Consider the following 23813-nt stretch of genomic DNA (forward strand, 5'->3'; position numbering starts at 1 on the left):
TTACAAGCATTAGGTCTCCAAGTTGATATCTCTCTAGAGTTTTGCTGGCTTCCTCTTATTTCTAAGGCAAAATAAAAATAACCTTATAGCTGCCACTTTGTTCCAAATATAAGTTTCCTAATAAAATAAATTTCTACAGGATTAGTTAAGTAAAATAAAATATCTTTCCCAATCCAGGGATCTTTTCTTGAAACTGAATAGAAAAAAAAAAAATTACTAGGGAAACACAAGGCATGACCCCAATCTCTGCCTCTCCTAGGTATCCTGCAATGGTCTATGACAGGATGGAAAGCGGGCTTGTACAAAGCCCTTCATCCTACTAGTTATGGTGACCTATATTTCCCCAATAAAATGCAGGCATATTACATGGCTCGGATAGTAATAAGATGGATTAAGCAATTTGTACAATTTTAAAAAGCATTACTGAGCCCCCTCAAAAACAAACTACAAGGGTTGGTTGGACACTTGTGAACCCGATGATTTCTGAGATGAACTACTTAGGACTCAACAAACATGATCCTCATGATGAAATCGGGCCTCTGCAAGGGAAATGAGTTGTGGTTTGTAAGAACTCAAAGATATTTTGGATCCACTGTAAAGCTTGCCAAAAACATGAAATTCTTTACTAAGAGGACTAAAGAAACTGCACTATATTTAAAAATCACTGTCAATTTTACTGGAATTTAGAATAAATATTTACAACTCTTTTACAATAAAGAGCGTTTAGATCTCACTTGTCAGGAAAATATTTTTTCATTATCAAAAAAAATTGTTGTAAACTTGTTTCTTCTGCTACCTGTTTCAAGCATTTAACATAACCTCTTCAGAAATTCCATAGCGTAAAAATAAGTAACATGCAAACTCTTAAGTACAACTTTACATTCTTTGAAAAAGAACATAAATGGGAAAGCACAGTATATATGTAATCAAAGAAGAGTCAGAGCTCAAGTCTGAATTTAGCCAATAAAGGCAGATGATCCGAAGAGTTATTTTCGTTTGGAAGTCCATTAACAGTCCATAAGTCTTGTTCTGTAAGAAGTGACAGTCTAGCTAGAAGTTTCAAGCCACCAACCAAAGCAACTTCGGCTCCTACATTAAAGAAACATATACATATTTAGTGAAACAACAGGTTACTGTAAATCATACAAATATTTTTTTTCCTTTAAAACAACGATATATAGCTTGACACCCTTCTGGAAGTCTAATATGAAACAGTTTTTAGAATATGGTTAAATTTTTATTGCGATATAACCTAATTATAATTCTCTAACAAACAGAAGTTTCAGATCCTTGTTTTTTTCTATTTCAGATTTTTTTTTCTATTTCAACTTCTGCAAATAATCTTTAGAAGAAAATATCAATGCAACACAGAAGATGTTAAGAATAATTTGAGATTGACAACTACCTAAGAAATTCACCCATCAACCTTTCTGTAGTTGTATAAAATCAGACAGACCAAGCCACATCTGAGTAGGACGTTTATGAGGTGACTGCAGAATAAATTAGTATAGTTTGGTCCCAGAGACTCAGTACCCATGGAAGGAGAGTAAAAGAGGATGTGCTCTTAATGTTAACATTAGCGATGCTGGTTCATGGCACACTTCCGCCACCTAGTGAGTGTTCTTCAGTATGACAACTACCAGAACCTTATTACAAATTCAAAGCAAGCTTATTTTGCAGAGTTGATCTAGCAGAGAGGAGTAAACCACCTCCTGAATGTTACTAGTAAGGTTATCCTTGTGAAGGAGAAAACAAACAAAGAGATGGGAAAAGAAAAGTAGCACTGAAAAAAGAAAAAGGAAAAGAAAAAAGGGGAAAATCAGGAAAAACAAAATAGCTGCCCACATTTAGGATTTTAAGTTTTCTGAATATATTTTTGACTTCCAGTTACTTTAAATGGCACTTTCTTCTCCATGTTAAGTCCTTTGATTAGCATTTAAAATCCTGTTTTCATTGACTCATACAAGGAAGAGTGTGTTATCACCTTTGCTTTTTGAAAACACATGTATTATAGACTTCTCTTTCCAGGAAGAACCAATATTCCAGGCTCAACATGACACAACTGTCAATTGTTGGCAGTACAAGCAAGGCCCTACAATGAAGGCAGCATACTTCAGTAAAATTTAAGTACAAAACTGTATGATGTTGCTGTCACAAGAAGAACATAAATGTATGGAGAGTAAAACCAAAGGGCACTATGAAAGATCTGTGCTCTACCTCAGAAGCTGACTGGGACGGGAGGGTAGAGCTGAGGATGTAATTCTTGGGTAGTAATTTGCTTTGGGGTGTTCCACTGCCTCCAACTTTTGCAGGTGATAAACTGATTTACTCAAATATATCACCAATCTGCCAAATATATTACCAATTTAAAAATATTTCTTATTTCTAAATCTAAACATCTAGATGTTTAGCTAGCTTTCTCAACTCTAGCCCTGAAGTCTTAGTTACTGTGTTCTCAAGCAGAATTTAAGATTACGTGCATTCTTTACCTGGCTGCCCAGCAACGCCTTCCTTTTCAGCAGAATAGAAAATATAATCCACAGTTATGGCACTTCGGGAATGACAGGTGGTCACTTCTGGAATTCCAGTGTCAGGAAAATAATGTGAATAAACAGATGACAAGCTGAAATGGTGCTGTAACTTTGAAGATAATCTAAATTGAAAAGAAAAAGTATTTCGCATCCATCAAGTTCTTCATGATTTTTATAACTCCTCCTATTTAAACCACTTTTTCACTTAATTTCCAGACAAAACCAGACATTAGGACAATCTTAATTTAAATAGACCATATCACAATTTTGCATTCCTTTATTCATGCAGTGATATCCAAAACCCATTAACAGATCTGTGATACATGGGGTGGGGTGGGAGTGGGGAGCTCAATACTTAACCGACTAATGTGACTTTTAAAATTAATTATAACATATTTGAGAGCCTTCACTTGCGAATGAACACATATTCTTAAACAAATTATAAGTTTTTTGTTGTTTTTAAGAAGGAAAATTAAAGTGGCCTTTAGGAATGCTATTTAGAACTAACAGACTTCTGATGTCAGAGGGGTTATATTTTACCATGACTGTTCTTGGTATGGTATATGAGATAATTTTGTACTGCATCTGTTTTTTTTTTTTTTTTTGGCTGCACTGCACGGCTTGCGGGATCTTAGTTCCCTGACCAGGGATTGAACCTGGGCCCTCTGAGAGCGTGGAGTCCTAACCACTGGACCGCCAGGGAATTCCCTCATTCTGTATCTTAAAACAGCTTCTATAATGGTTTACATTTACCCCACACTACAAATACACATTATGTTATGGGTAAAAGGTTTAAAAATCATTTCCTATTAACACATCATGAATTTTAAGGATCTTTTATGTCACAAAAGAAAACAAAGTTTTAAAAAACCTTTTTTTTTAATTCACCCAACAAACATTTACCAAGCATGTACTAAGTCCCAGGCACTATCTCATCTTATGTGCTGAGAATACACAAATAAAGATGTTGCTCTGCTTTTAAAGAGCTCATATGTCAATAAGCAAAGGTAATTGCTTCAAGATGCTCTACTTCCAAGTTTTAGCAACTTTTTATGTCTAAAGACTTACATTTACAATATTTTTAAATGTAAAATAGGTCTCCTGCAAATTGTTATCTTACTACCAACATTTCAGTTTACAGATATAAGCTATGCGTATAAACACACTGTATTTATATAGATACTTAAAAATATCTTTTCTTATACCCCATTTTGTTATAAAAAGATTTTAGAATTACTCAAAACTAAGTATTTGTTAGTAAGAGTAGCCTTTTTATTAATCTTACTCAGGGAAGTTTTTACTCTGAATGTTTTAATCACAGATTTTTATATATTCTGTTTCAAAAATTCAAAAAAATTGCTTTGTTTCTTACTAATTCTTATATATGAGATATTTTCCCAAAACAAAATATACAAAATAAAATAAGACTGAGGAGAAAGCAGATAAAAAGAATGAGAGGTGGTCCCGAAATTTAAATGTTAAACAAAAGTCAAAGCTATAAAAGAGCCACAATATGAAACAATCAAGACATTTCAAGAATCTCCCAAGAGACAAGATTTAAGTCTCCATCCTGTTGTATTAATATACATCTGTTTCTCAACCACAGCCCTAAACATTCATGATTCTTTAATAAAAAGAAATCCAGGCATCTTCACCCAGCTACCTTTGATGACCTTTTCCTGTAGTTTAAGAGTTACATATAAATAATTGTCTTTTCTACAGACATATTCTTTTTTTGGATCAATTCTCCTATAGATTTGTTTCAAGATCCAGTAAGTCAAAGGAGGCTAAAGGTCCTCTTGAAATCTGAAAGATAATTTTCTGTGATCTTGACCTTTGTTTTAATATGTAATAGCAATAAATTTCAAAGATAATAAATTTACTAGCCTGTTCAGGTCCATGGACAAGCTGCTTCTATAAACAGCACTGCTTAAGCACTTACTATATGTCAAACACTGAGTTTTACATGCTTTGTCTCATCTAATCTTCACAACAACCCAAATTATAGATAAAGAAACTGAACCTTAGAGATGTTAAATTTCTTGCTCAAAAATCACACAGCAAAAAAGGAGCAAAGTCAAGGTTGGAACTCAGGTCTATTTGACTTAAGAGCCAGCATTCTTCACCAGCATAAAATATCATCAACTTCATTTTTCATCCAAGTGATTTTTGAGACATGATTTCTTTACTCAACTAAAGTCAGCAAATGTCTATTGTTGCTTTCCAAAACTCACTTTTCAGCCGTTACTAGGACCTCTGTTTTGTCCAGCTGTGTTTGTGTCAGATCACTGTCTGTAAGAACAAAGAGAAATATATTAATACTATCAATGTATTAGTTTTGTTCTAGCTTGCCTTAGTATAGTCCTTTTACTCTAGGAACAATATTTAAGACATATCTAATTTAGATAGATGCCTAGTTAAATGGTTCATTCTGGTATCTATGTTTTGATGATCTCCAGAATTAGCAAAAATAAAACACAAACATTTCCAAAGCAACATGAAAGTAATTCATGCAAAGATAATTTTGGAAGCTGAATTTTAAAAAGGTAAATTTAGAGCTCTTAAAAAAAAAGGAATAAGCAAACAACTATATGCTTTTATATATGAACATTCATCCCTGAGATGTTATCCCTTTAAAAATTTAGTTCTATGTCTTCAAATGGAACACTATTATCAAGAAGACTACCAAAATGTATTGCAAACACTTACCTGTCTTTTCTACTTTTGGTACCTGCTGTACCTCATACACACAGTTCTGTGAGATACCTAGGTTTGGGGGCCAAATTGGAATAGATAAAATTCTTTGTCCCCGTGAAGACTGTTCCTGGCCAGATACCTAAACAAAATTTCAACAGGTATCTTAGGTGAATAGATTTTAAATAGTTTGTGTACTGAAAAGTTTATTTCTTAGATAAAAGGGAATCCAAGAATGGTAAATATTACCCTTTATTCATTACATTGATTATTTGTGCTTATAAAATCTTGTTCAAATACAGTTCAGAAAGCACTTATTATTTACATGTAAATGGCAATCTTTTCCTATGTATGTTTTTGTCTAATTTGGAAATCTAAACGATCTATAGTTTTGGACTAATACTGCTCCTCCTTTTTTACTACCTGCAATATATTTCCTGTTACATAAAATACTGAGATCGATCAACTCTTATAAAATTTTAAACTATCATTCAAAACTCAGTGGTGGAGAGTTTATTTTGGTTAAATATACCGAAGATGAAATGATCTAAAGTAAGCAAAAGAAAGTACAATGAAAATAAAAACATGGGCTAAATTACACTCAGCTAAAGAAATATTTATCATTGTGTAAAGGGAAACTTATATAATAAATAAATACTAAATTACTGTTTTGCCAACTATATTGCCCACATCCAGCATTCAAAATTCTATTCTGCCACCTTGTAAGTAGCTCCTTATTTATGCAGTACTCATGTCTGTCAATGCTTTTATTTTTCTTCTCCTCCCCCATTCTGAATTTTTTTACTGCCTGTCAATTCCTCCAAGCAGAATGTTGCCACAAATAGATGGAAAAGGAGAAATTCAATCAAGTAAATATAATTACTTATCAGTAGCTGTAGATCATCATCACAGGTTGGTAAAGTGAGGGTACTGACTCATCAAGGTTTTCAAACAGCCCTGTGATGACTATCCTCACTTTACAATGAAGAGAGAGACTAAGTCCACCTCCTAATAATGAGGAAGCGAGCACGTACCTTTCCTATGGCAAGTCCTTCATAATTCAATTTCCCTTCCTTTATAAAACTATAGAGTGGAGAACCAGGAACAGAATTAAAGTCACCACACATAACAATGGGGCAGAAGCTGCCATCTTTCTGATGGGCAACACTGGAAATCTCTGCCAGAAGCATTGCCAATTGGGTCAGTTTAATATCACCTCGCCTTGGGTTATACAACAGATGTGTGTTAGCCACACAGATCGCAGGGGAGGCAGCACTTGGGATTTTGGGCTGCAAGAGTAACACTAATCCAACATTGTCTCTGTCCAATAGAGGAACATCACGGCGGTAGAATTCCACTGGGTTCACTGATAAGAGGGAAAATTTGGAATGTTTGAAGCAAATGGCACAGCCATCAGGTTTCCTTCCTGTCCGCATCTTGTATTCACAGTGATAACCTAGAGGAAAGAAAAAAATTTCAAACGAAGATGGCTGGTTTTTTATATATATAAGTATTAGAAGAACTGTGTTTTGCCACACACACAAAAAATTATATATATGGCAAAACACAGTTCTCCTAATTTTTTGAACAATGTTTATTTACCAAAGTGTATTCTGCAAAACATTAGTAATGTAGGATGTTAATAAGTGTTAGAATCAAAAAAGTCTGAGACTGGGTCAAATAGATTTTTTTACTGGCAGACTTCAGCGTTACATACGTGTACATTATCACATTCTCATTTCCATCCTAACAAAAGTCAGAGTCATGACAAAGACAGTGAGGCCTTATAGTAATCTGCCCCCTCACCGCCCCCAACCCCATATCTCTCACCTTTTTGCCTCTAATTCTTCCCCGCTTGCTCCACTCCACACACAGCAGCTTCACTTGCCTTAAGGCACTCCAACCTCAGCGCCTTTCCTTTGCTATCTCCACTACCTGGAAAGCTCTAGCCATGGCTTGCTCCTTCACCTCCTTCGTCTTTACTCAAATGTTACCTTCTCTGATCATTTTGTTTAAAACTGAAACCTGACCCATTTGCTTTTCTCCAGAAAACTACCATTACCTAAGGCACTATTTACTTGTTTGTTCAGTTTATTCTTGGCCTTTCTCCACTAGAATGTATGCTCCCCAAGGGCAGAGACTGTTGCCTGTTTTGCTCACCGCTGTATCCCCACTGCCTAGAACAGTGCATGGTGTATAGTAGGCACTCAAAAAATATCAATATTTGCTGCATGAATGAATGCAAAGTAGGCAGCATTTCTCAAACAGACAACCTGTTTCTAGAGGTAGTCACTCACTAAACAGATTTTCAGCTTCTATCCATTACACACGGTAGACACTGGTATTATATGATGATGAACTAGACACGATGGTCCCTGATCTCACGGAACTCAGAATCTTAGGGCTCTGGGAGTAGGCAAAGCAACTCCTGGAAAGGAAGCTATTAAGAGATTCTTGCATACCTTTCCATCCGAATTAAAATTATGTATTAACACAAAAGGTCCCATTTGATATACCTCAATCTTTTCCTGACCTTTTGAAATGCATATTAAGTTTTTTCGAAATTAAGATTTTTGGTCCAAATATACCACACATCTTTATTATTAGCAAGTTATATTTTAACAACCCATTAAGTAAATCTGGTTAAGTAAAAGTTACACTGTACCCAATGATTCCAAACTTGGCCTGATCTCTGTTCCATAATGATCTTCTTGCACTTCTTGCAAACAAAGTACCTTAAAAGAAAAAAAATGGCTTGAATTAAAACAAAAAAATGCAAATATGAATTTTCTGGTGCTTCTGTCTTTAAAAATAGGTTTCTAAAATTCTAAAAACTTGATGAAAGCTGAAATAAAAAAAATTTTTTTCTTGTAATCTATAGATCTATCAAATTAATGTCTCCAAATTTGATCAGTCCCCAAAACCCTGACCTTTAATCACATGAAGCCCTCTTATTATCCAAAACTGGTATTTACCAAAGGAAATATTTATAATTTATATGTTGGAATATTTTTACTGAATTTACATGTTCATTAGTACTAAATCCTTCTAGTCCTTTTTTTTTAAAAATTTATTTTATTTTATTTATTTTTGGCTGCACTGGGTCTTCATTGCTGCATGCAGGCTTCTCTCTAATTGCAGCGAGCAGGGGCTACTCTTTGTTGTGGTGCACGGGCTTATTGCTGTGGCTTCTTTTGCTGTGGAGCATGGGCTCTAGGTGCGCAGGCTTCAGTAGTTATGGCACATGGGCTCAGTAGTTGTAGCATGTGGGCTCAGTAGTTGTGGCATTTGGGCTCAGTAGTTGTGGCTCGCGGGCTCTAGAGCGCAGGCTCAGTAGTTGTGGCACATAGGCTTAGTTGCTCCGCGGCATGTGGGATCTTCCCGGACCAGGGCTCGAACCCATGTCCCCTGCATTGGCAGATGGATTCTTAATCCATTGGCAGGCAGATTCGCCACCAGGGGAGCCCCTAGGACTTTCTTAAGAGATAATTTTTCGAATGCTATCATCTAAATAAATTTTTGCATGAATTATTTAAATTTTGAATCAAAGGAAATATTTACTGAATACTTAATATGGTGCCAGTCCCTGTCTCAAAACTGATTGACACTTAAAACTTTTTGGATCTTATTTGAAACATTATATAATTATTTAGATCAACAACCATTAGCAAGTTATTCCTCCAAAGTTATGATACCTTGTTAAAAACTGTTCCATCACTATATTTATTTATTATTTATTTATTTATTTTTGGGCCATGCTGTGGCTTGTGGGATCTTAGTTCCCCGACCAGGCGCTCGGCAGTGAAAGTGCAGAGTCCTAACCACTGGACCGCGAGGGAATTCCCTCATCACTATATTTAATGTCTTCCCTTCTTACCCTACAAACAAAAGGGATAAAACCATTTAGTTCAGAAATGAATCCAACTCTTCCTTATGTGAAGAATTTTGATGATATTTTGTACTTACGTCTGCATCAAAGTGTTTAATTTCTTTCAGAATATTGGGAAACCTAAAACTCCAGTGTAATACTGGCCGCCGGCAGTGTTTATAAAGGTGTGAATTGTCTTCCAATAAATCTTGAGAAAGTATATTATAGGACATCACTGAAAAGTCAAACTTGTTCTCACTGTCTTCACATATGGGGTCATCATTTTTGTCTCCTAGGATCTTCGTTTCTTCTTTGTTATGGTTACATACATCTTCCCAATGCCGTTTTATTGTGCCTGTTAAAATATATTAGATAAAATACAAAGAATTAATAAAAACCGGGATCATATTTTTCCTGTATATAAGTATTCTCTTGCCTTTTAAACATTCCTATAGGCAATGAACAGAATGTTTTTCCCTAGGCAATGGCAATGTAGTACTTAATAACTAGAAGTTGTCATCAAATTGACTACAAAGGCAGTAAAATGATACATTGACTGACCAAGAGGTACAAAACAGTTTAAAAGGGTCTAGCAAGTCATTTTGGAGGCTAAGAGTGTGTGTTAATAAAACTGACTATATTGGGGTCACGGTTTCTCACTTCCCCATGGTTACGAAGTGGCTCTGCCACAGACATGCTCAGCAACTTCATAACCATGATAATATATTTGTATGTCAGAGCTGGCCTTTCAATAAGGTGGTTTCACATTGTATTTTATCACCTATTAGTATGATAAGATCATCAAATGCTTAACTAAGTTCCAGAAACAATTCATCTGAGAAATCTGGTTTAGACATGAATGAAGGGTATATAATGACAATAAATGGAAGCAGTATTTACTGGAAGAATGCAAACAAAATAAGCAAAAGAAATATTTTTAATGCACACCAAGGCAAAAGTTAAATGTAAAACAGCTACAGAATGCTAGTAAATGATAATGCCTGACTGACAAACCTAGCATGCAGCAACCAGGAATGTGTGATAGTTTATATTCTGCAAAGACACCATGTACCCTAATAAAGTGATGAGAAGAGGATCAAATAGCATGAGCTTTTGCAATTACAGGCAGTCTTTGACTTAGAAATGACGACTAAAAATAAATATATATATATGTGTATCACTATAGATACAGACACACACCACTAAGTATATATGTTTATATATATGTATATATACACAGACACACACACACCCCCTTTGATCTTGTCTTCCTCACCCCACCATTAAAGAGGATACTCTTACTGCCATGGAAGCCATGAAAAAAAAAATGTGGAACATTTTAGAGAATCTATAAGCTCAAAAGAAGGGGAAAACAAGAAATGGGATGAACTTGGGAAACAAAAAGATTTGAAGATGTACTTTTGAGCATGATTAGATGATATGAAAAAAATCTGAGCCCTAGAATATCTCCCTTTTCCTGCAAGAAGGTTTTCATTTCACTGGATGACAATCCCTAAAATTTCACCAATTAAAAATTAAATTGAAGAAAAATATTTTATATATGGGGGAAAAAAGATTAAAGGGAAACATACCACTGTTTTTAAGAGTAATTGTCTCTGAGAGGAAGGACTGTGGTAGATTTTTCCAAATCTTCTACAATGACGGTATATTTACAGTCAGAATATCAACACACTCTAGTGGGGAGGGGGAACTGGTTGAGGGCAGTCAAAAGGTACAAGCCTCCAGTTGTAAGATGAATAAATACTAGGGATGTGATGTACAACATAATCAATATATGAGCACTGCAGTGTGTTCTATAGGAAAACTGTTAAGAGAGTAAATCCTAAGCGTCCTCATCACAGGGAAGAATATTTCTTTACTTTTGTGTCTCTGTGGAATGACAGATGTTCACAAAACTTATTGTGATAATCATTTCATGATGTATGTAAGTCAAATCATTATGCTGTACACCTTAAGCTTATACAGGGCTGGTATGTCAATTATATCTCAATAAAACTGGAAGAAAAAAAGTGTCAGTACACTCTATAAAAATGCCAATGAAGTAAAAATTTTAAAATATACTCTGGTAAATTGACTTTAATCAGGTTTCTTCCCTCAAAATCTAAATGCTGATATCTGCTGCACTGAGGGAATAGGAATTTTGACGAGAGGACAGAAGAGGAAGGTAATTTTTATGAATAGTGAGGTCTGGGTGGAACAGGGGAGTTGGAATTATGATACCATGAAGGTACTAGGAGCCTGAGGAGAAAGGTTAAGAAAAAATGGTGGAAGGAAAGAAAACCAAACTAAACAAAAGCGTTCAACTATTACATAATTTAGCCTAGAGCTTGTCCTATGCCCAGAAAAGAGAAGGAAACTATCCCCTTCCTTATCCTTCACTGAAAATGGAGAATCCTACCCCTAAAGGCCAGAAATAAAGCAAATTATACTGACTCCACACAACTGCTCTGAGATTTATAACATAGCTTATATGAGGAAAACAGAACTGATTCTTAAGAACTGATTATCTAGAACACAATTCATTTATAAACTTGGGACTGTCTATGGTTTTAGCCACAAATCGTTAAGTCTTTATATGTATATGAGATGGAAAGGGCTCTAGTCATACAAACAAAATGTAAGCTACCATCACAAACTTACAGCACTACCCTGATGGCACCACTGCATTAAAATATGAAAGATGAAAGTCTAAAAAAATCATTCATACTTTCTTGTAGAATATGTATATACAAAGGCCTATAAAAGCATTAAGATTTGTATAGTCCTGGCAATTAAGAGTTTGTAACCAAGTCTTTTTGCAATTCCATTTTTTAAACAACTGAGACCATCAGATTATCAAATTAATACAGTGGCTTTCAGACTTCTACAGCTTGTATAACCCTTTGGCATTACTTTTCATGTCATGACCATCAGTCCCTGGTACGTTGGGACAGGTGCTGGGATGATGGGGTAAACACATTTTATCCTGACCACATTTGCTTTTAATAAACATACAGAAATGTGTTTGAATGCTAGGGCTCCCCGGAAGACAATTTGAAAACTACTGAGAGAGTGGGTAGTCTTTGGCCTTCACATACTTCACGACATAAATTCACACTACAAAAGCTTATATACCTTCCATGTCAGGAGCAACAAGGTGATCACAGCAGAGAAGACAGATGAATCAAAGAAAGTAAGCAATAGGCCTGATCGGGTTTTTAGGGCGCCTAATTAAAAGGTCATAATTGTGTCACACAAATCCTTCAAATACCACTTTAAAGTGATAGGCAAGTTAGCAATGCTGTTCTCTTGATTGAAAAGTAGTATTAGTGAAATATCAGAAGTCACAAATATGGCTTAACGAAGAGCATTTTCCTTAGTCACAATACCTAGGAAGAACGGACATATAAAGAGTCAGGTTGCAAAGTTTATCAGTCTGTCAATGTAATTCCCCATCCATTAAAGGGGAAACAACAACAACCAGGATTTTCTGAGTACCTACTATGAAGCCAACAGTGTGTTAGGCACTTTGACATATCTCACTTCATGCCTCCACAGGCTTTCAAAGTAGGCATTATTTTACACTAGGAAACCAAGGAGCAGAGAGGTTCAGTGACCTGTCCAAACCCACACAATTAGTGGTGCAGCAGAATGAGAGCAGGGAGCGGTTCCTAAGCCCATGCTTGTGTCACTACACCACCACCCCATCTGAGAGCACACCTGATTTATCACAAAAGGCTAAACAGAAGAGGAGTGTGCCGTCCTGATGAACAATGAATGCGTGAACGAGAAGCTATCTCGTCACCATACAGCCCTAGGTTTATAAAGTATGCGTTGTCCTTAGGAACCTAATTTTAATGTCTCTAAATACACCTTTTAATCATTCAAACAAAGCTTTGTTTATAAACACATGTGGTGGTTAAGTGCTATACAAATAGATTTTCACTTTTGAGTGCTTAGAATTTCTACTTAAATGTGTAGTAGAAGTTCGACTTGAAAGAGCACTAACTAATCTAGCTCTGACTTCCAGGTGAGACACTGTGAATGCCATCCTTTGACAAACTTAGGTCAGCTTCCTACACATTAACACTCACACAGCCTATTTTCATATCTTCAGAGGAATGATCTGCACTGAAAACCACAGCTCAGTAAGAAAGACAATTCCAAATTTACTTAGACAACTCATGTATACTTTGGAGGTAGGGCTGGGCTGGCAGCACAGAGAGCCTAGTGAATTGTTTAGAGTAAAAAGAATATGAGAAAAATAGAAATAATCAAGATATCTAGAAAAAATTGTCTCAAAGTTGAATAAGATGTGGTTAAAAGATAAAACTTCCCACAGACTCTCGAGATTATGTCTACAGACCCCAGTATGAGAAATATAAATTTAATAAGCTAAAATCTGATTCTGTAAGAAAATAGCTTTCATTTATGATTGTTTCTATTTACGGAAATTCTTTTGTCTTATATAATAAAGCTAACATTAAAAATGAAAACATGATTTTTTTTTAATAGCTCTGTGGACTCCCAAGCATACATCCACCAATTTCTAAGAAATCTAAGGACCTTTGTTTCAAAAACACTGAATTTGAAAATTATTCTTAAATTAAACTTAATGTTTTAATCTAGTCCTCCATTGTTTTCCAACTTTAGTCTATATGTAGAGTCACGTCTATTTTTACTGCCAGAAATACACAGTTAATTGAAGATGTCTTTTTAAAAGTCTTAATTTTAAAAAAGAATTTCCTTTTTCGTAACAGAAAACTACTGGCTAAAAATAAACACCAACACCTCTAAAACCTGCAGGTTTTCTTAAGGATTAAATATGAAAGTTTCAATTACTCTATGGCTTATGTCTATTTCTGCACCAGGATAAATGTCACCTTTACCTTGGTGTTTTCTTCGTTTTGATGAAGGCTCATCTCCCTCAGAGTTCATGATGTAACTAGAGAGATGAATCAAAGATGTCTGGCTCAGGTTGTCAGGTCTCCAGTTCCAGTACTGAAACTGAGTTCTAGACTCAAACAAACAAGGTGGTCTCCAATTTAGTGAAAAATGCCTACTACTGAAGTATGGGTAAGGAGCACGAGAATAATGTCCAGGCCACCTCATACAACTAGAAATATGTCTGTTCCAGCAACACCTTTGCAGATTCTCCCACGGTGCAGTCCAGTCTCTGCCCAGACTCTTCTGGTGATAGGGTAACATGGGGTATCTAAAAGAAATAAATACACTCCTTGAGGCACCACTTTTTGTTCAGCTGTAGCACACAAAATCTAAATGTTTCCTCAAGGGAAGGTAATGTCTAATATTTGAAATCTGACTTCTAAATCTGTGAAGGATGGGGGGAAAAGCAGCCATTACTTAACTACTAGTGGCAGTATCTCAATACTCTCCCTAAACAACTATGAATGGTATTCTAAACACTTAACATAGAATCCACCAACCTCCCAAAACACCAGATACACTTCTAAAAGTCCACACAATTCAACTGTGTTGAATCAATCACCAAACTGTATTCAGAGTAGCTTTCTAGCATCTAATAAAACTCAATGGACAAATAAAATCCACAGCAAACATAATACTTAAATCAAATATAGAACACATAAGGTGACTACAATTAAAATGAATCTCTCCAACCTGGGTTTAGAGTAAAAACATGTTTCTGAACATGTTTTTTATACCAAGGTTATATTTTCCAAACATCTTTATAGCTAACAAAACAAAAGCCTATCACTAAAAGTACCTCTCTTGCTAATCAGTAGATAGATAATTTATTGTTCCATGCTACTCCCTTTTTTTTTCCTTTTAATTTAAAGCACGCTTCTCCTTGAGGGAAATGAAAGAGAATTACTTACTAGAAATTCACCAACACTCCAAACCCAACAGCATCAATTATCTGATACCAATTATATGATAGGTTATAGCGTGAAAAATGTCTCCAAAGTAGTGTTATTATTATTTTGAATAGATATATCGCTCTCAGGCTCTCTTAAGAAACAACGCAACTCAAGCACCACCTTCTTTCTACTACACTATTCTGGCAAAATGCTAGGATTCTGAGAAAAACTTCTATCCTTTCCTCCAGAATTCATTAAAGGTACATTTCCAAGATAGTGTCAATAATGTCCACTTTTATCATTAAAAGAATTTTGCTTAAATTGTATTAACTGTTATTTGACTTTTATATGTTACATTTGTTTCATTTTAACAGCACTTAAATTTTTAACTGTTACATAAATTTATCGAGCAGTTTACACATTTTCAAACTGTTCTCTAAACTCAATGTAATTGTAAATCTTTAAAGGCATGACAAGGGTAGTGTATCCTGCTTTGTGACAACTCTGAAAGCCATAGAGATTTGGGGCTTGCCCGTACATTTTCTATCCCAATAAGCTACCGTATTGAAATATAATACTTGTACTACAAAACATTCTCTGTATCTGTAGTTACTTATACAGACTTTTTTTTCCTCTTAGAATGATGAGCTCCTTCACGGCCAGAGCCTTCTTATTCATTTTAATCTGGGTCTCTTCCCAAGTGCCTAGCACAGTGCCTGACACACAGCTGGTACTCAGGAAACACTGTTGAACTGAACTGTCAAGTCCCAAGACTACAGGAGTTAAAACCAGATCCCCACAACTTAGGTAAAAACTAACAGAGTGCTGTGTTTCCCACGTGTGGTACACCAGTCGGTTTCGCGTGGTACACATTTAAACTTAAAAATTTTTTATATCTAAGTATCCATTTCAAAATGTATTAGAAAAAAAAATCAGTATACCAAACCCAAGATCTCACGGATACTGCTTAGGGAGACGGTAACGTGTGCAGCACCTACTGGAGTGCTTTTTTAAAAAGTGAGTCAATTTCAAGAAAAATATCCAGTAAGTAATATAGATGTGGAACGAGAATTTGGTAATAATCGTAAAGGTTGGGATCCCAGTGACTAAAGTTCGAGAGGCACCAACACAGCAACAAACCAGCCCCTCCCTGCAGACCGGCAGCTCCCGGAAAGGGCTGCAGGGTTTGGGAAGGAGGCCGGGGACCCGGAGGCTCAGGCTGGCTCGGAGATTTGGGTTGGGGGAAAAGGGCCGGGACTCTGAGGCCAACCTGGTCCGGAAAGCACGAACACGGCCCATGGCCGACGCGCTCCGCGCCCGGGCCCCGGACCCCGGACCCCGTGGGCCGAGCGCCCTCCGGCTGCGCGCCGGGTTTACCTATCCCTCAGGGTCTCCAGAGGTCCGTCCTGACGGTACCGCGGCCCGGGCCCTCTTCCTCGTCCAACCCCCACTCCCCACCCCGCCCCGCCCCGGTTAACCCTGGCCGCCCGCCCCTCCCTCCTCCCTCCCGCCACCCAGCCCTACTGACCTGCCTCTCCCCACCGCACAGCGGCCGTAGCCCCTCCTCACACAGCGCCACGCTTCCATTTTCCCCCTCTGCGAGCGTCCAATTCCCAGGCCCCGGGCTCAACCTCAACCGCTACAGCCGATTTGGCGGCGTAGAGCACCAAAGGTTCCCCATCACTAGACGTCGGGCCTCTCGGCCGGGCTGCAAAGCATGCTGGGAGGTTCAGTCTTGCCGGCCGCCAAGTCCCCATCTTGCGCCGCGTAAGTCACTGAGTTGCCTCTACGCCAAATTCTGTTCAAGAAGCATGCGCAGAGCGTGTGAAGCAGGGGCAGCCATTTCTGAACAGGGCAAAACACCCGACTTACGTCTTAAAGAAACAGAGGAAATAAACTAAGAGCTGAGCAGCTTTATAAAGGCTTGTGGGAGGGTTCACTGCAGTTACTGTTAAAAAGAAAAAAAAAGTTTAGTGTATTTATATAATGTCCTTGGGAATTTCCAAAGGTGGATGCCCAAAGTGGGGAAATGCCCTTCTCTGAGTTCTGATAGTACTGTGGTACCACGGGTTTTTTTTCAATTAATTTTGTGGGAACACGGCCGAAGAGCTCACTTTTGAACGTACGTGTGCGTCGTCTGTGTCCATCGCTATCAAATTTAGTATAGGACTCTAGATTCTTGGAAAACATTACTTAAGTGGAGAGCCCCTTCAAGAGACACACAGAGAGAGAGAGAACTGAGGAAGAATAAAGTGGAGGGGGGAAAGGAATAGTGGAAAGCCTGATGACCGCTTTTATAGGCTGTTTGGGAGAGTAGTGGAGCGATTTCTTGGGAAGGCTTTTTTTTTTCCCCACTTGTGTTAATAAGAAAATCAGATGCATTTGAAAAACACTTTTTCCCTCAGTATACATATAGTTGATTTCCGTTATTTGTGGTAGTTATGTTCTATAAGGTTGATACCAGCCAGGGTTTCTTGGCCTTCCCCAATCAATAGAAATTGATAAGAGGCCAGATAAGGAATTAAGGCAAGGCTTTATTGGGGCCCCTGCTGCAGTAGGGGGGAGCGAAAACAAGTAACAGTTTCCCTTGTTTGCTCCCCAAGGTCGGTGGTGACCTGGTTCCTTTTGTGGGGTGAGGGTAGGAGTCTGTGCAGTGGTCGGGCTGGAGGGGCTTAGGTTGTTTGCCCACCCCTTTGGTGGTGTTGAGTGCAGCATGCATGTGCAGTACACCTTTTTTGCTCCCCGTTCTTCAGAAGTGGTAGTTGGGTTTTTTCGGTCTTTTTGTATCATGTCCATAATTTGCCCCAGCTGCTTAAGCACGCATGCAGTTATTATTAGTCCTTTAGAGTTTCTTTGTATTTTGTTGCTCAAGGAGATGTTTGTCCAGGTGCAAGCACGGCAGCAAAGTGTCCCAGGTCCCAGCCTGTCTCAAAGTTACTGCCAACACTGAATTAATAACTACTGAACCGTTGCTCCTAAGGTAAATACAGTTAGGTTCCCCCAAGCCACTGGTCACATTTTAGTCACTGAATCAATACATAACCTTGTTTTATATGTGTTTGTTTAAAGACTTTATTTACTATATATTTTTGATTCAGTAACATTGAATTCATGACCAATAGCACTAATTCATACCTGAGTGAAGCATATATAACGCATGTATTTTCTCCGTAAGGCACATCAAGGACTCTAGGAACAATAGACAGCATTTCAGCACTACCTTTGGGGGCCATTTAAAAAATATGTTATTTTATTTCTTTTATTTTATTTCATTTCATTTCATTTTCTTGGCTGCACCCCACAGCTGTGGGATCTTAGTTCCTGAACCAGGGATTGAACCCAGGCCCTGGCAGTGAAAATGTGGAGTCCTAACTACTGTACCACCAGGGAATTACCTGGGGGCCATTTTAAACAAGAAAATCACTAAGAAAAAAGGCACAAAAGTGTGAAAAGTGTGGCACTAAATAGACCGTGAAGAGGACACTTGTTTATGATGTGAGAGCTGAAACAAGAAGGCAGCACTTTGCTTCCCTAGACCTCTCCTGGGAACATGCACGTTAGGCAACCAAATTTTTTGCCACTCTGCACATGTCCATGAATGACTGCAAAAGCACTGCAAATATTGATGGTGGACAAATGATTGTCCACCACTAAGGGGGTGGACAGACCACCTAAGCCACCCCTCTGGCCCGAGCCCTGGACCCACCCCTACCCTTACCCTGTATAAGGAACCAGCTTGCCCCCCTACTCAGGGAACAAGCAAGGGAACCTGTTACTTGTTTTTGCTTGTTTTGCTTGTTTTTCCCTCGTGCTGCAGTAGGAGCCCCAATAAAGCCTTGCCTTGAATTTCTTGTCTGGCCTCTTATCAATTTCTATTGATTAGGGAGGCCAAAAACCCTGGTGGGTAACAGTATGATTTTACTTTGTTTTTTGTGAATTATCCTATAACAGTTTTGCAGTTCCCACTGAGATGCCCAATGTATTCATCTGACAAACAGTTGAACTTCACCACCAGAGAAGTACACCTCATGGATTGCTAAATCCAGGTACTTCTCTTCTTGCTCCCAGAGGTGAATCTGAAACACAATAGAATTCTTTAGGTCTTTGTTTTCCTCATGTAAATTTTCTCCTCCACTAATTTTTGGGGGCTTATATGTGGCCAATAAATTATTTCCCCTTCATGGCAGCAAGGATCAGGAATTTGGTTGTATGGTCTGACCATTGGTGGGCTCTGTAAAAGGATTAATGATTTATAGAGATCTATTTTCTGTTGAGTGAGAGACAACAGAGAATCTGGTTTGTTGGTTTTGTTTGTTTTTCTATTTGCCTATTTTCAGTTCAAGAATTCTGTGTCTACTGGGAAGAATAACTTTTTGATATCTAGACTAGTGAATTTTTATGTTTTACGTTTCTATGTTTACTCTTGACCCATGGCTGAAATTGTAAAATCAAAGCCATAAACTCTCCATATGCCTGTGTGTCTATGTGTCTGTTATTTCCAAAGGACTTTACCTCTCATTTTGTGAGTATGAGATGTCTTACATCTGGATGGTACTAATAAATTAAATTATAAAGTTTATTAAAGGAGCTCTGTTCTGATTGGTTTATAAAGGTAAATAAACACATATAAATTTAGCTTCTAAAATTATCTGAAAACAAAGACATAGAAATACTTTAATGTGATATGCTTAAAAGAAAAATATATTAGTCTTACAGAAACTAACTCAGAAATGTTTTAAGAATCCAAGTTCAAATAATTAAGGTCAATCTCTAGTGAACAGGTGATTTCTTTTTTGAAATAGTTTAATGGTAATAAGAAAAGGGTGGGGTGAGACACTGATTGATATCTCAAAATACCATTCCATCATAATTGCATAGATAGCCAGGGGCTGAGGCAGTGAAGAAGAATGGTCAGGAATGCCTCAGCATTCAAGGTCTCTACTAAAGGGAAACCGAATATTTCGGGCAAGCATACAGAGATTCATCTGCTGCTAAGGGGACTGCTTAAAAGCTTAGGAACTTGAATCAGTTGGGCGGAGGTGTGAGTAGATAATAGGGCAATAAGTGTGAGTTAAACCTCTCCCAGAGGCTCTGATGTTTGAAAGAAAAGGGAAGTGCTTCAGAGTCCACATTCTATGATATGAGGACTCTCAAGAATTCATTGCCCACTGGGAAGGAGAACAGCTGTTTAATAACTGGACGGGTGAGTTTCTGTGTTTCTGTGTTTACTCTTGAACCATGGAAGTTGTTCTTGCTGCCAAAAACTAAAGTAGGTAAGACTCCCTCTCCCTTCCATAGAGCTGCCAGGGCTGATTATGGAGCAGAGAGGAGGATGGAGAGGTGCAGTGGCATGAAGTCAGAGACTGTCTCTCCTCTCAAGGAATAAGTCACTAGTGGAGGCACTTTCAGAGTGTGACAGAGGTACAGAGAACCTCATTAAGGAATTAAGGGCTCTACAACTAGACATAGAGATGACTAGAGCTATGGAAATGTGGCAGAAGATAAAATAATACTCAAAAATATGAATTTTGTAATGCCATTTGCAGCAATATGGATGAGAGATTGTCACACTAAGTGAAGTAAGTCAGACAAAGACAAATATCATATGATATCACTTATGTGTGGAATCTAAAAAAATGGTACAAATGAACTTATTTACAAAACAGAACCAGAGTCACAGCTGTAGAAAACAATCTTATGGTTACCAGGGGGGAGGGGATAAATTGGGAGATTGGGATTGATATATACACACTACTATATATAAAATAGATAACTAATAAGGCCCTACTGTATAGCACAGGGAACTCTATTCAATACTCTGTAATGACCTATATGGGAAAAGAATCTGAAAAAGAGTGGAGATATATATATAACTGATTCACTTTGCTATACAGAAACTAACACAACATTATAAATCTATAAATCTATATGCTAATAAAAATGTTTTTAAAAATATGAGTTTTGAACAATAGCAAAGAGACTTGGAATTATCTGAAAATTGTTTTCAAATCCCTGAGCAGGGGCTTGACCATTTCAGCTGTCTAGTCTGGGATGTCCAGACTGGATCAGCAAACAAGGCAGAGCCAGGATTATGAGAGAAGAAAAATCCAGAACAGACTGAAAGAGAAACATTACACATCTGGAGAAGACCTTCACTAGTTACTAGAGGACAGGAGGAATCAGAAATTTATACCATATTGGTCAAAAGGTACAAACTTTTGGTTATAAGATGAATAAATTCTGAGGCCTAAAGTATAGCATAGTGACTATAGTTAATAAAAATGTATACCTGAAATTTCCTAAGATAAGTATTCTCACCCTACACACACACAGAATGGTAACTAAGTGAGGAGATGGATAGGATATGTTAATTAACTTGTGATAATCGTTTCAAAATGTTTATATATATCAAAACATGTTGCGCACCTTAATATGTACAATTTTTATTTGTTAATCATACCTCAAGTTAATGCCATAACAAGAGTGTAGCACTTGTAGTTTGTTAAGTTCCAATTTAAATAATCTTTCCAGATATCATTATTGTTATATCCCTATACCAGGTGGACTCCAATGACATTTGCAGTTAAAGTTCATTCACTCTTTCGTTTTTTCATTTATCCCAACACCCAGCTTAAGAAATAAAGCATTAAAAATGTGGTTGAAGCCTCTTGGCACTTCACCTATAAGTCCTTCATCTCCCCATATATAACTACTGTCCTGATTTCCATTCCCATATATGCTGTTATATTTTTCTGTATAATAAGTATTCCAAACATTATATAATGTTTTATGTAACATATTTTAAAACTATATCTAAATGGCACACTCTGTATCTTTCTGCAACTTGCTTTTAAAACTCAACATTATATTTTAAGACTTACCCATGTTTATCCCTCTAATTCTGGTTCATTCATTTTGCAATACTGTACGTTATTCCAACTACAAGTCACAATTTATTAATCTTTTATTCTGTTGATATACATTTATGCTGTTTACTGTTTTTGCTATTATTACTAATGCTATAATTACTAATAAATGTTCTTATATGTCTCCCTGTTCACATCTGTGATGTTTCTTTACATGTTCCTAGGGGTGGAAATGTGCTGATGGTAGGAAATGCATCCTCATCTTCACTACATATTGACAAATTGCTCTCCAAAGTGGTTGTACTTTCACTTGGCATGTATAAAAATTTCTGTTGCTCCAAATACTAATTTCATTTGTATTCCTAACAAAATTTCTAATAAGAATTTTGTTATCTCTATCCTTTTCATGATCAAGACAAGAACTTTAGCAGACTTTTTCATTAAACATTGCTGCCCATATTTCTTGATTTTTTTTTTTTGTTCCCTCAACACTAGTTTTTTAATAGTAACACCAACATATTTATAACAACTTCTTTGCCTCTTTGTTATTGTTCAAAATCAAAATTCAACTGAGGAAATTTGAAGATCTAACTGGCTTTATTCGAGTATTCATGAATCAGGCAGCATTCCATCAAACAGACAGAAAGGAGCTCTGAGGAGCTGTACGAAATGGAAGGCTTTTGGAGGCAGAAAGGGATGAGAAAAGGAAGTTTCTGGCAAAAAGTGGGTTGTTTCTGGCAAAAAGTGGGTTGTTTCAGGCAAGGTCACCTGCCTTTGGGGGACAGAAGGGTTCTATTGAGCAGACTACCTTGCTAGTACTGACCAGGTAATTTCAGATTGACTGGTTAAAGTTTACATTCCTGGGAGAGGCTGAAACTGTAATTAAGTTAGGTATTAAGTCTTGATTTGCTGATGTGGGGCTTAACACAAGCGAATCCATTTTGGGCCCGTTGTGTCTTTTTTTAAACATTGTTTCTCTTTTTAGCAAATGTCTGTGGGTGATAAAATCTTTTTGTTTTTATGTCACTGATAATATCTTCAATTTTGGTTTCTCTGTGAGTGACACTTTGTTACCAAACTGTGTTTTATTTGCCTCCATTTCCTCCCAAGTAATCCCAGACCAGAATCAGGTCTTATATTGGTGGTTTAAGCTTATCTAGCTATGCTATTAAGAAACACTGCAGATCCAGGCTTTGAGCTAGTGGACCACTTGACCAGGTCCGGGATATGAAACAGTCACCTTTCTCCTGCCTACCTCCTAGCCACTGTCATGGCTCTGGAAGCAGTCATTGCAGCGCTTTTCAGTGTTTTTTTCATAGGTGCAGAAGCCCCTAGTTTCAGCAGTGAGACTGCATCCATCTCTTGTCTTTCATGGGAGGACTTTTGGTCCATGTTAACAAGCAGGAGCAAAATTCTTAGATGGAGAATGCTGCAGGCCTCAACTTTGGTGTTTCTGGGCCTCAGAGAGGTTTATATTGGTTCCAAGCATGGTAGTTTGTTTGTTTCTTGGCTTTGTTTTGTTTGTTAATTTCTGTTTTTATATTTTATCTCTCATTGATATGTGTTGGAGCAGAGGACATTTCAATGCAAGAACTTATATCTTAGCTGGAAGTACAAACATATTGTTTTATGTAATATCAGAAACAATTTCTTTATAAGCTCAAAGTATATGCCTCCAGAATCATGAGGACATTGGTAATCAGTGTAGCACAGGAAATGGAAAGACTTGTAAGTGTCAAATAAACCTGGGATTTAACAGACCTGACACTTCCAGATGTGGCGTGGGGCAAATATATCACCTCTTTGATTACGGTTAGCTCATCTCTAAAAGGGGAAAATAATACTTATGAAATATTGTGAGGATTAAATAAAATGATAGCTGTGAATATGTGTTGTAAGACACAGGCAGAAATGTTTATTTTGCATCAACTTTGTATGCAAAACAAACTGGAACATAAACTTGGTTAAATAAACTACATATACTGAGTAGATAATACACATGTAACAGAGCTTT

General features: G+C 37.2%; 1 protein-coding gene across 6 annotated transcripts; it reads right to left on the bottom strand.

Moving 5' to 3' along the window:
• Positions 1–644: 644 nt before the first annotated feature.
• Positions 645–22496, bottom strand: ANGEL2 (angel homolog 2). 6 transcript variants are annotated; one of them, XR_014266414.1, is made up of 10 exons: positions 16462–22496; positions 13983–14308; positions 9192–9448; positions 7891–7960; positions 6260–6681; positions 5241–5367; positions 4766–4823; positions 2490–2653; positions 1985–2092; positions 980–1089 (listed from the first exon to the last, which is right to left on the bottom strand). XR_014266414.1 is itself a non-coding variant. In XM_082471778.1 (9 exons), the coding sequence occupies exons 1-9, from the start codon at positions 16518–16520 to the stop codon at positions 938–940; spliced, it is 1635 nt and encodes a 544-aa protein (XP_082327904.1). In that variant the 5' UTR covers positions 16521–17478; the 3' UTR covers positions 645–937. The 6 variants fall into 6 exon arrangements, 5 of the variants coding, with proteins under 5 accessions (XP_082327904.1, XP_082327906.1, XP_082327905.1 ...); XM_082471778.1 differs by lacking the exon at positions 1985–2092 and having other exon boundaries at positions 645–1089; positions 16462–17478; XM_082471780.1 differs by lacking the exons at positions 1985–2092; positions 16462–22496 and adding an exon at positions 16311–16388 and having other exon boundaries at positions 645–1089.
• Positions 22497–23813: the final 1317 nt, after the last annotated feature.

This window comes from Balaenoptera physalus (genome assembly GCF_965194825.1).
Source record: "Balaenoptera physalus genome assembly, chromosome: 1".
Taxonomy (NCBI): domain Eukaryota; kingdom Metazoa; phylum Chordata; class Mammalia; order Artiodactyla; family Balaenopteridae; genus Balaenoptera; species Balaenoptera physalus.

Bases quoted from the DNA above. Each gene is read 5' to 3' on its own strand.
- ANGEL2 (XM_082471778.1), bottom strand. From the start codon at position 16,520: ATGGAAGCGTGGCGCTGTGTGAGGAGGGGCTACGGCCGCTGTGCGGTG. The intron at 6,682-7,890 runs GTACAGTGTAAC...TCTTTCCTCTAG, and splicing joins GCCAAGTTTGGAATCATTGG to GTTATCACTGTGAATACAAG. The intron at 1,090-2,489 runs GTAAAGAATGCA...TCTTTAATGTAG, and splicing joins AGGCGTTGCTGGGCAGCCAG to GAGCCGAAGTTGCTTTGGTT.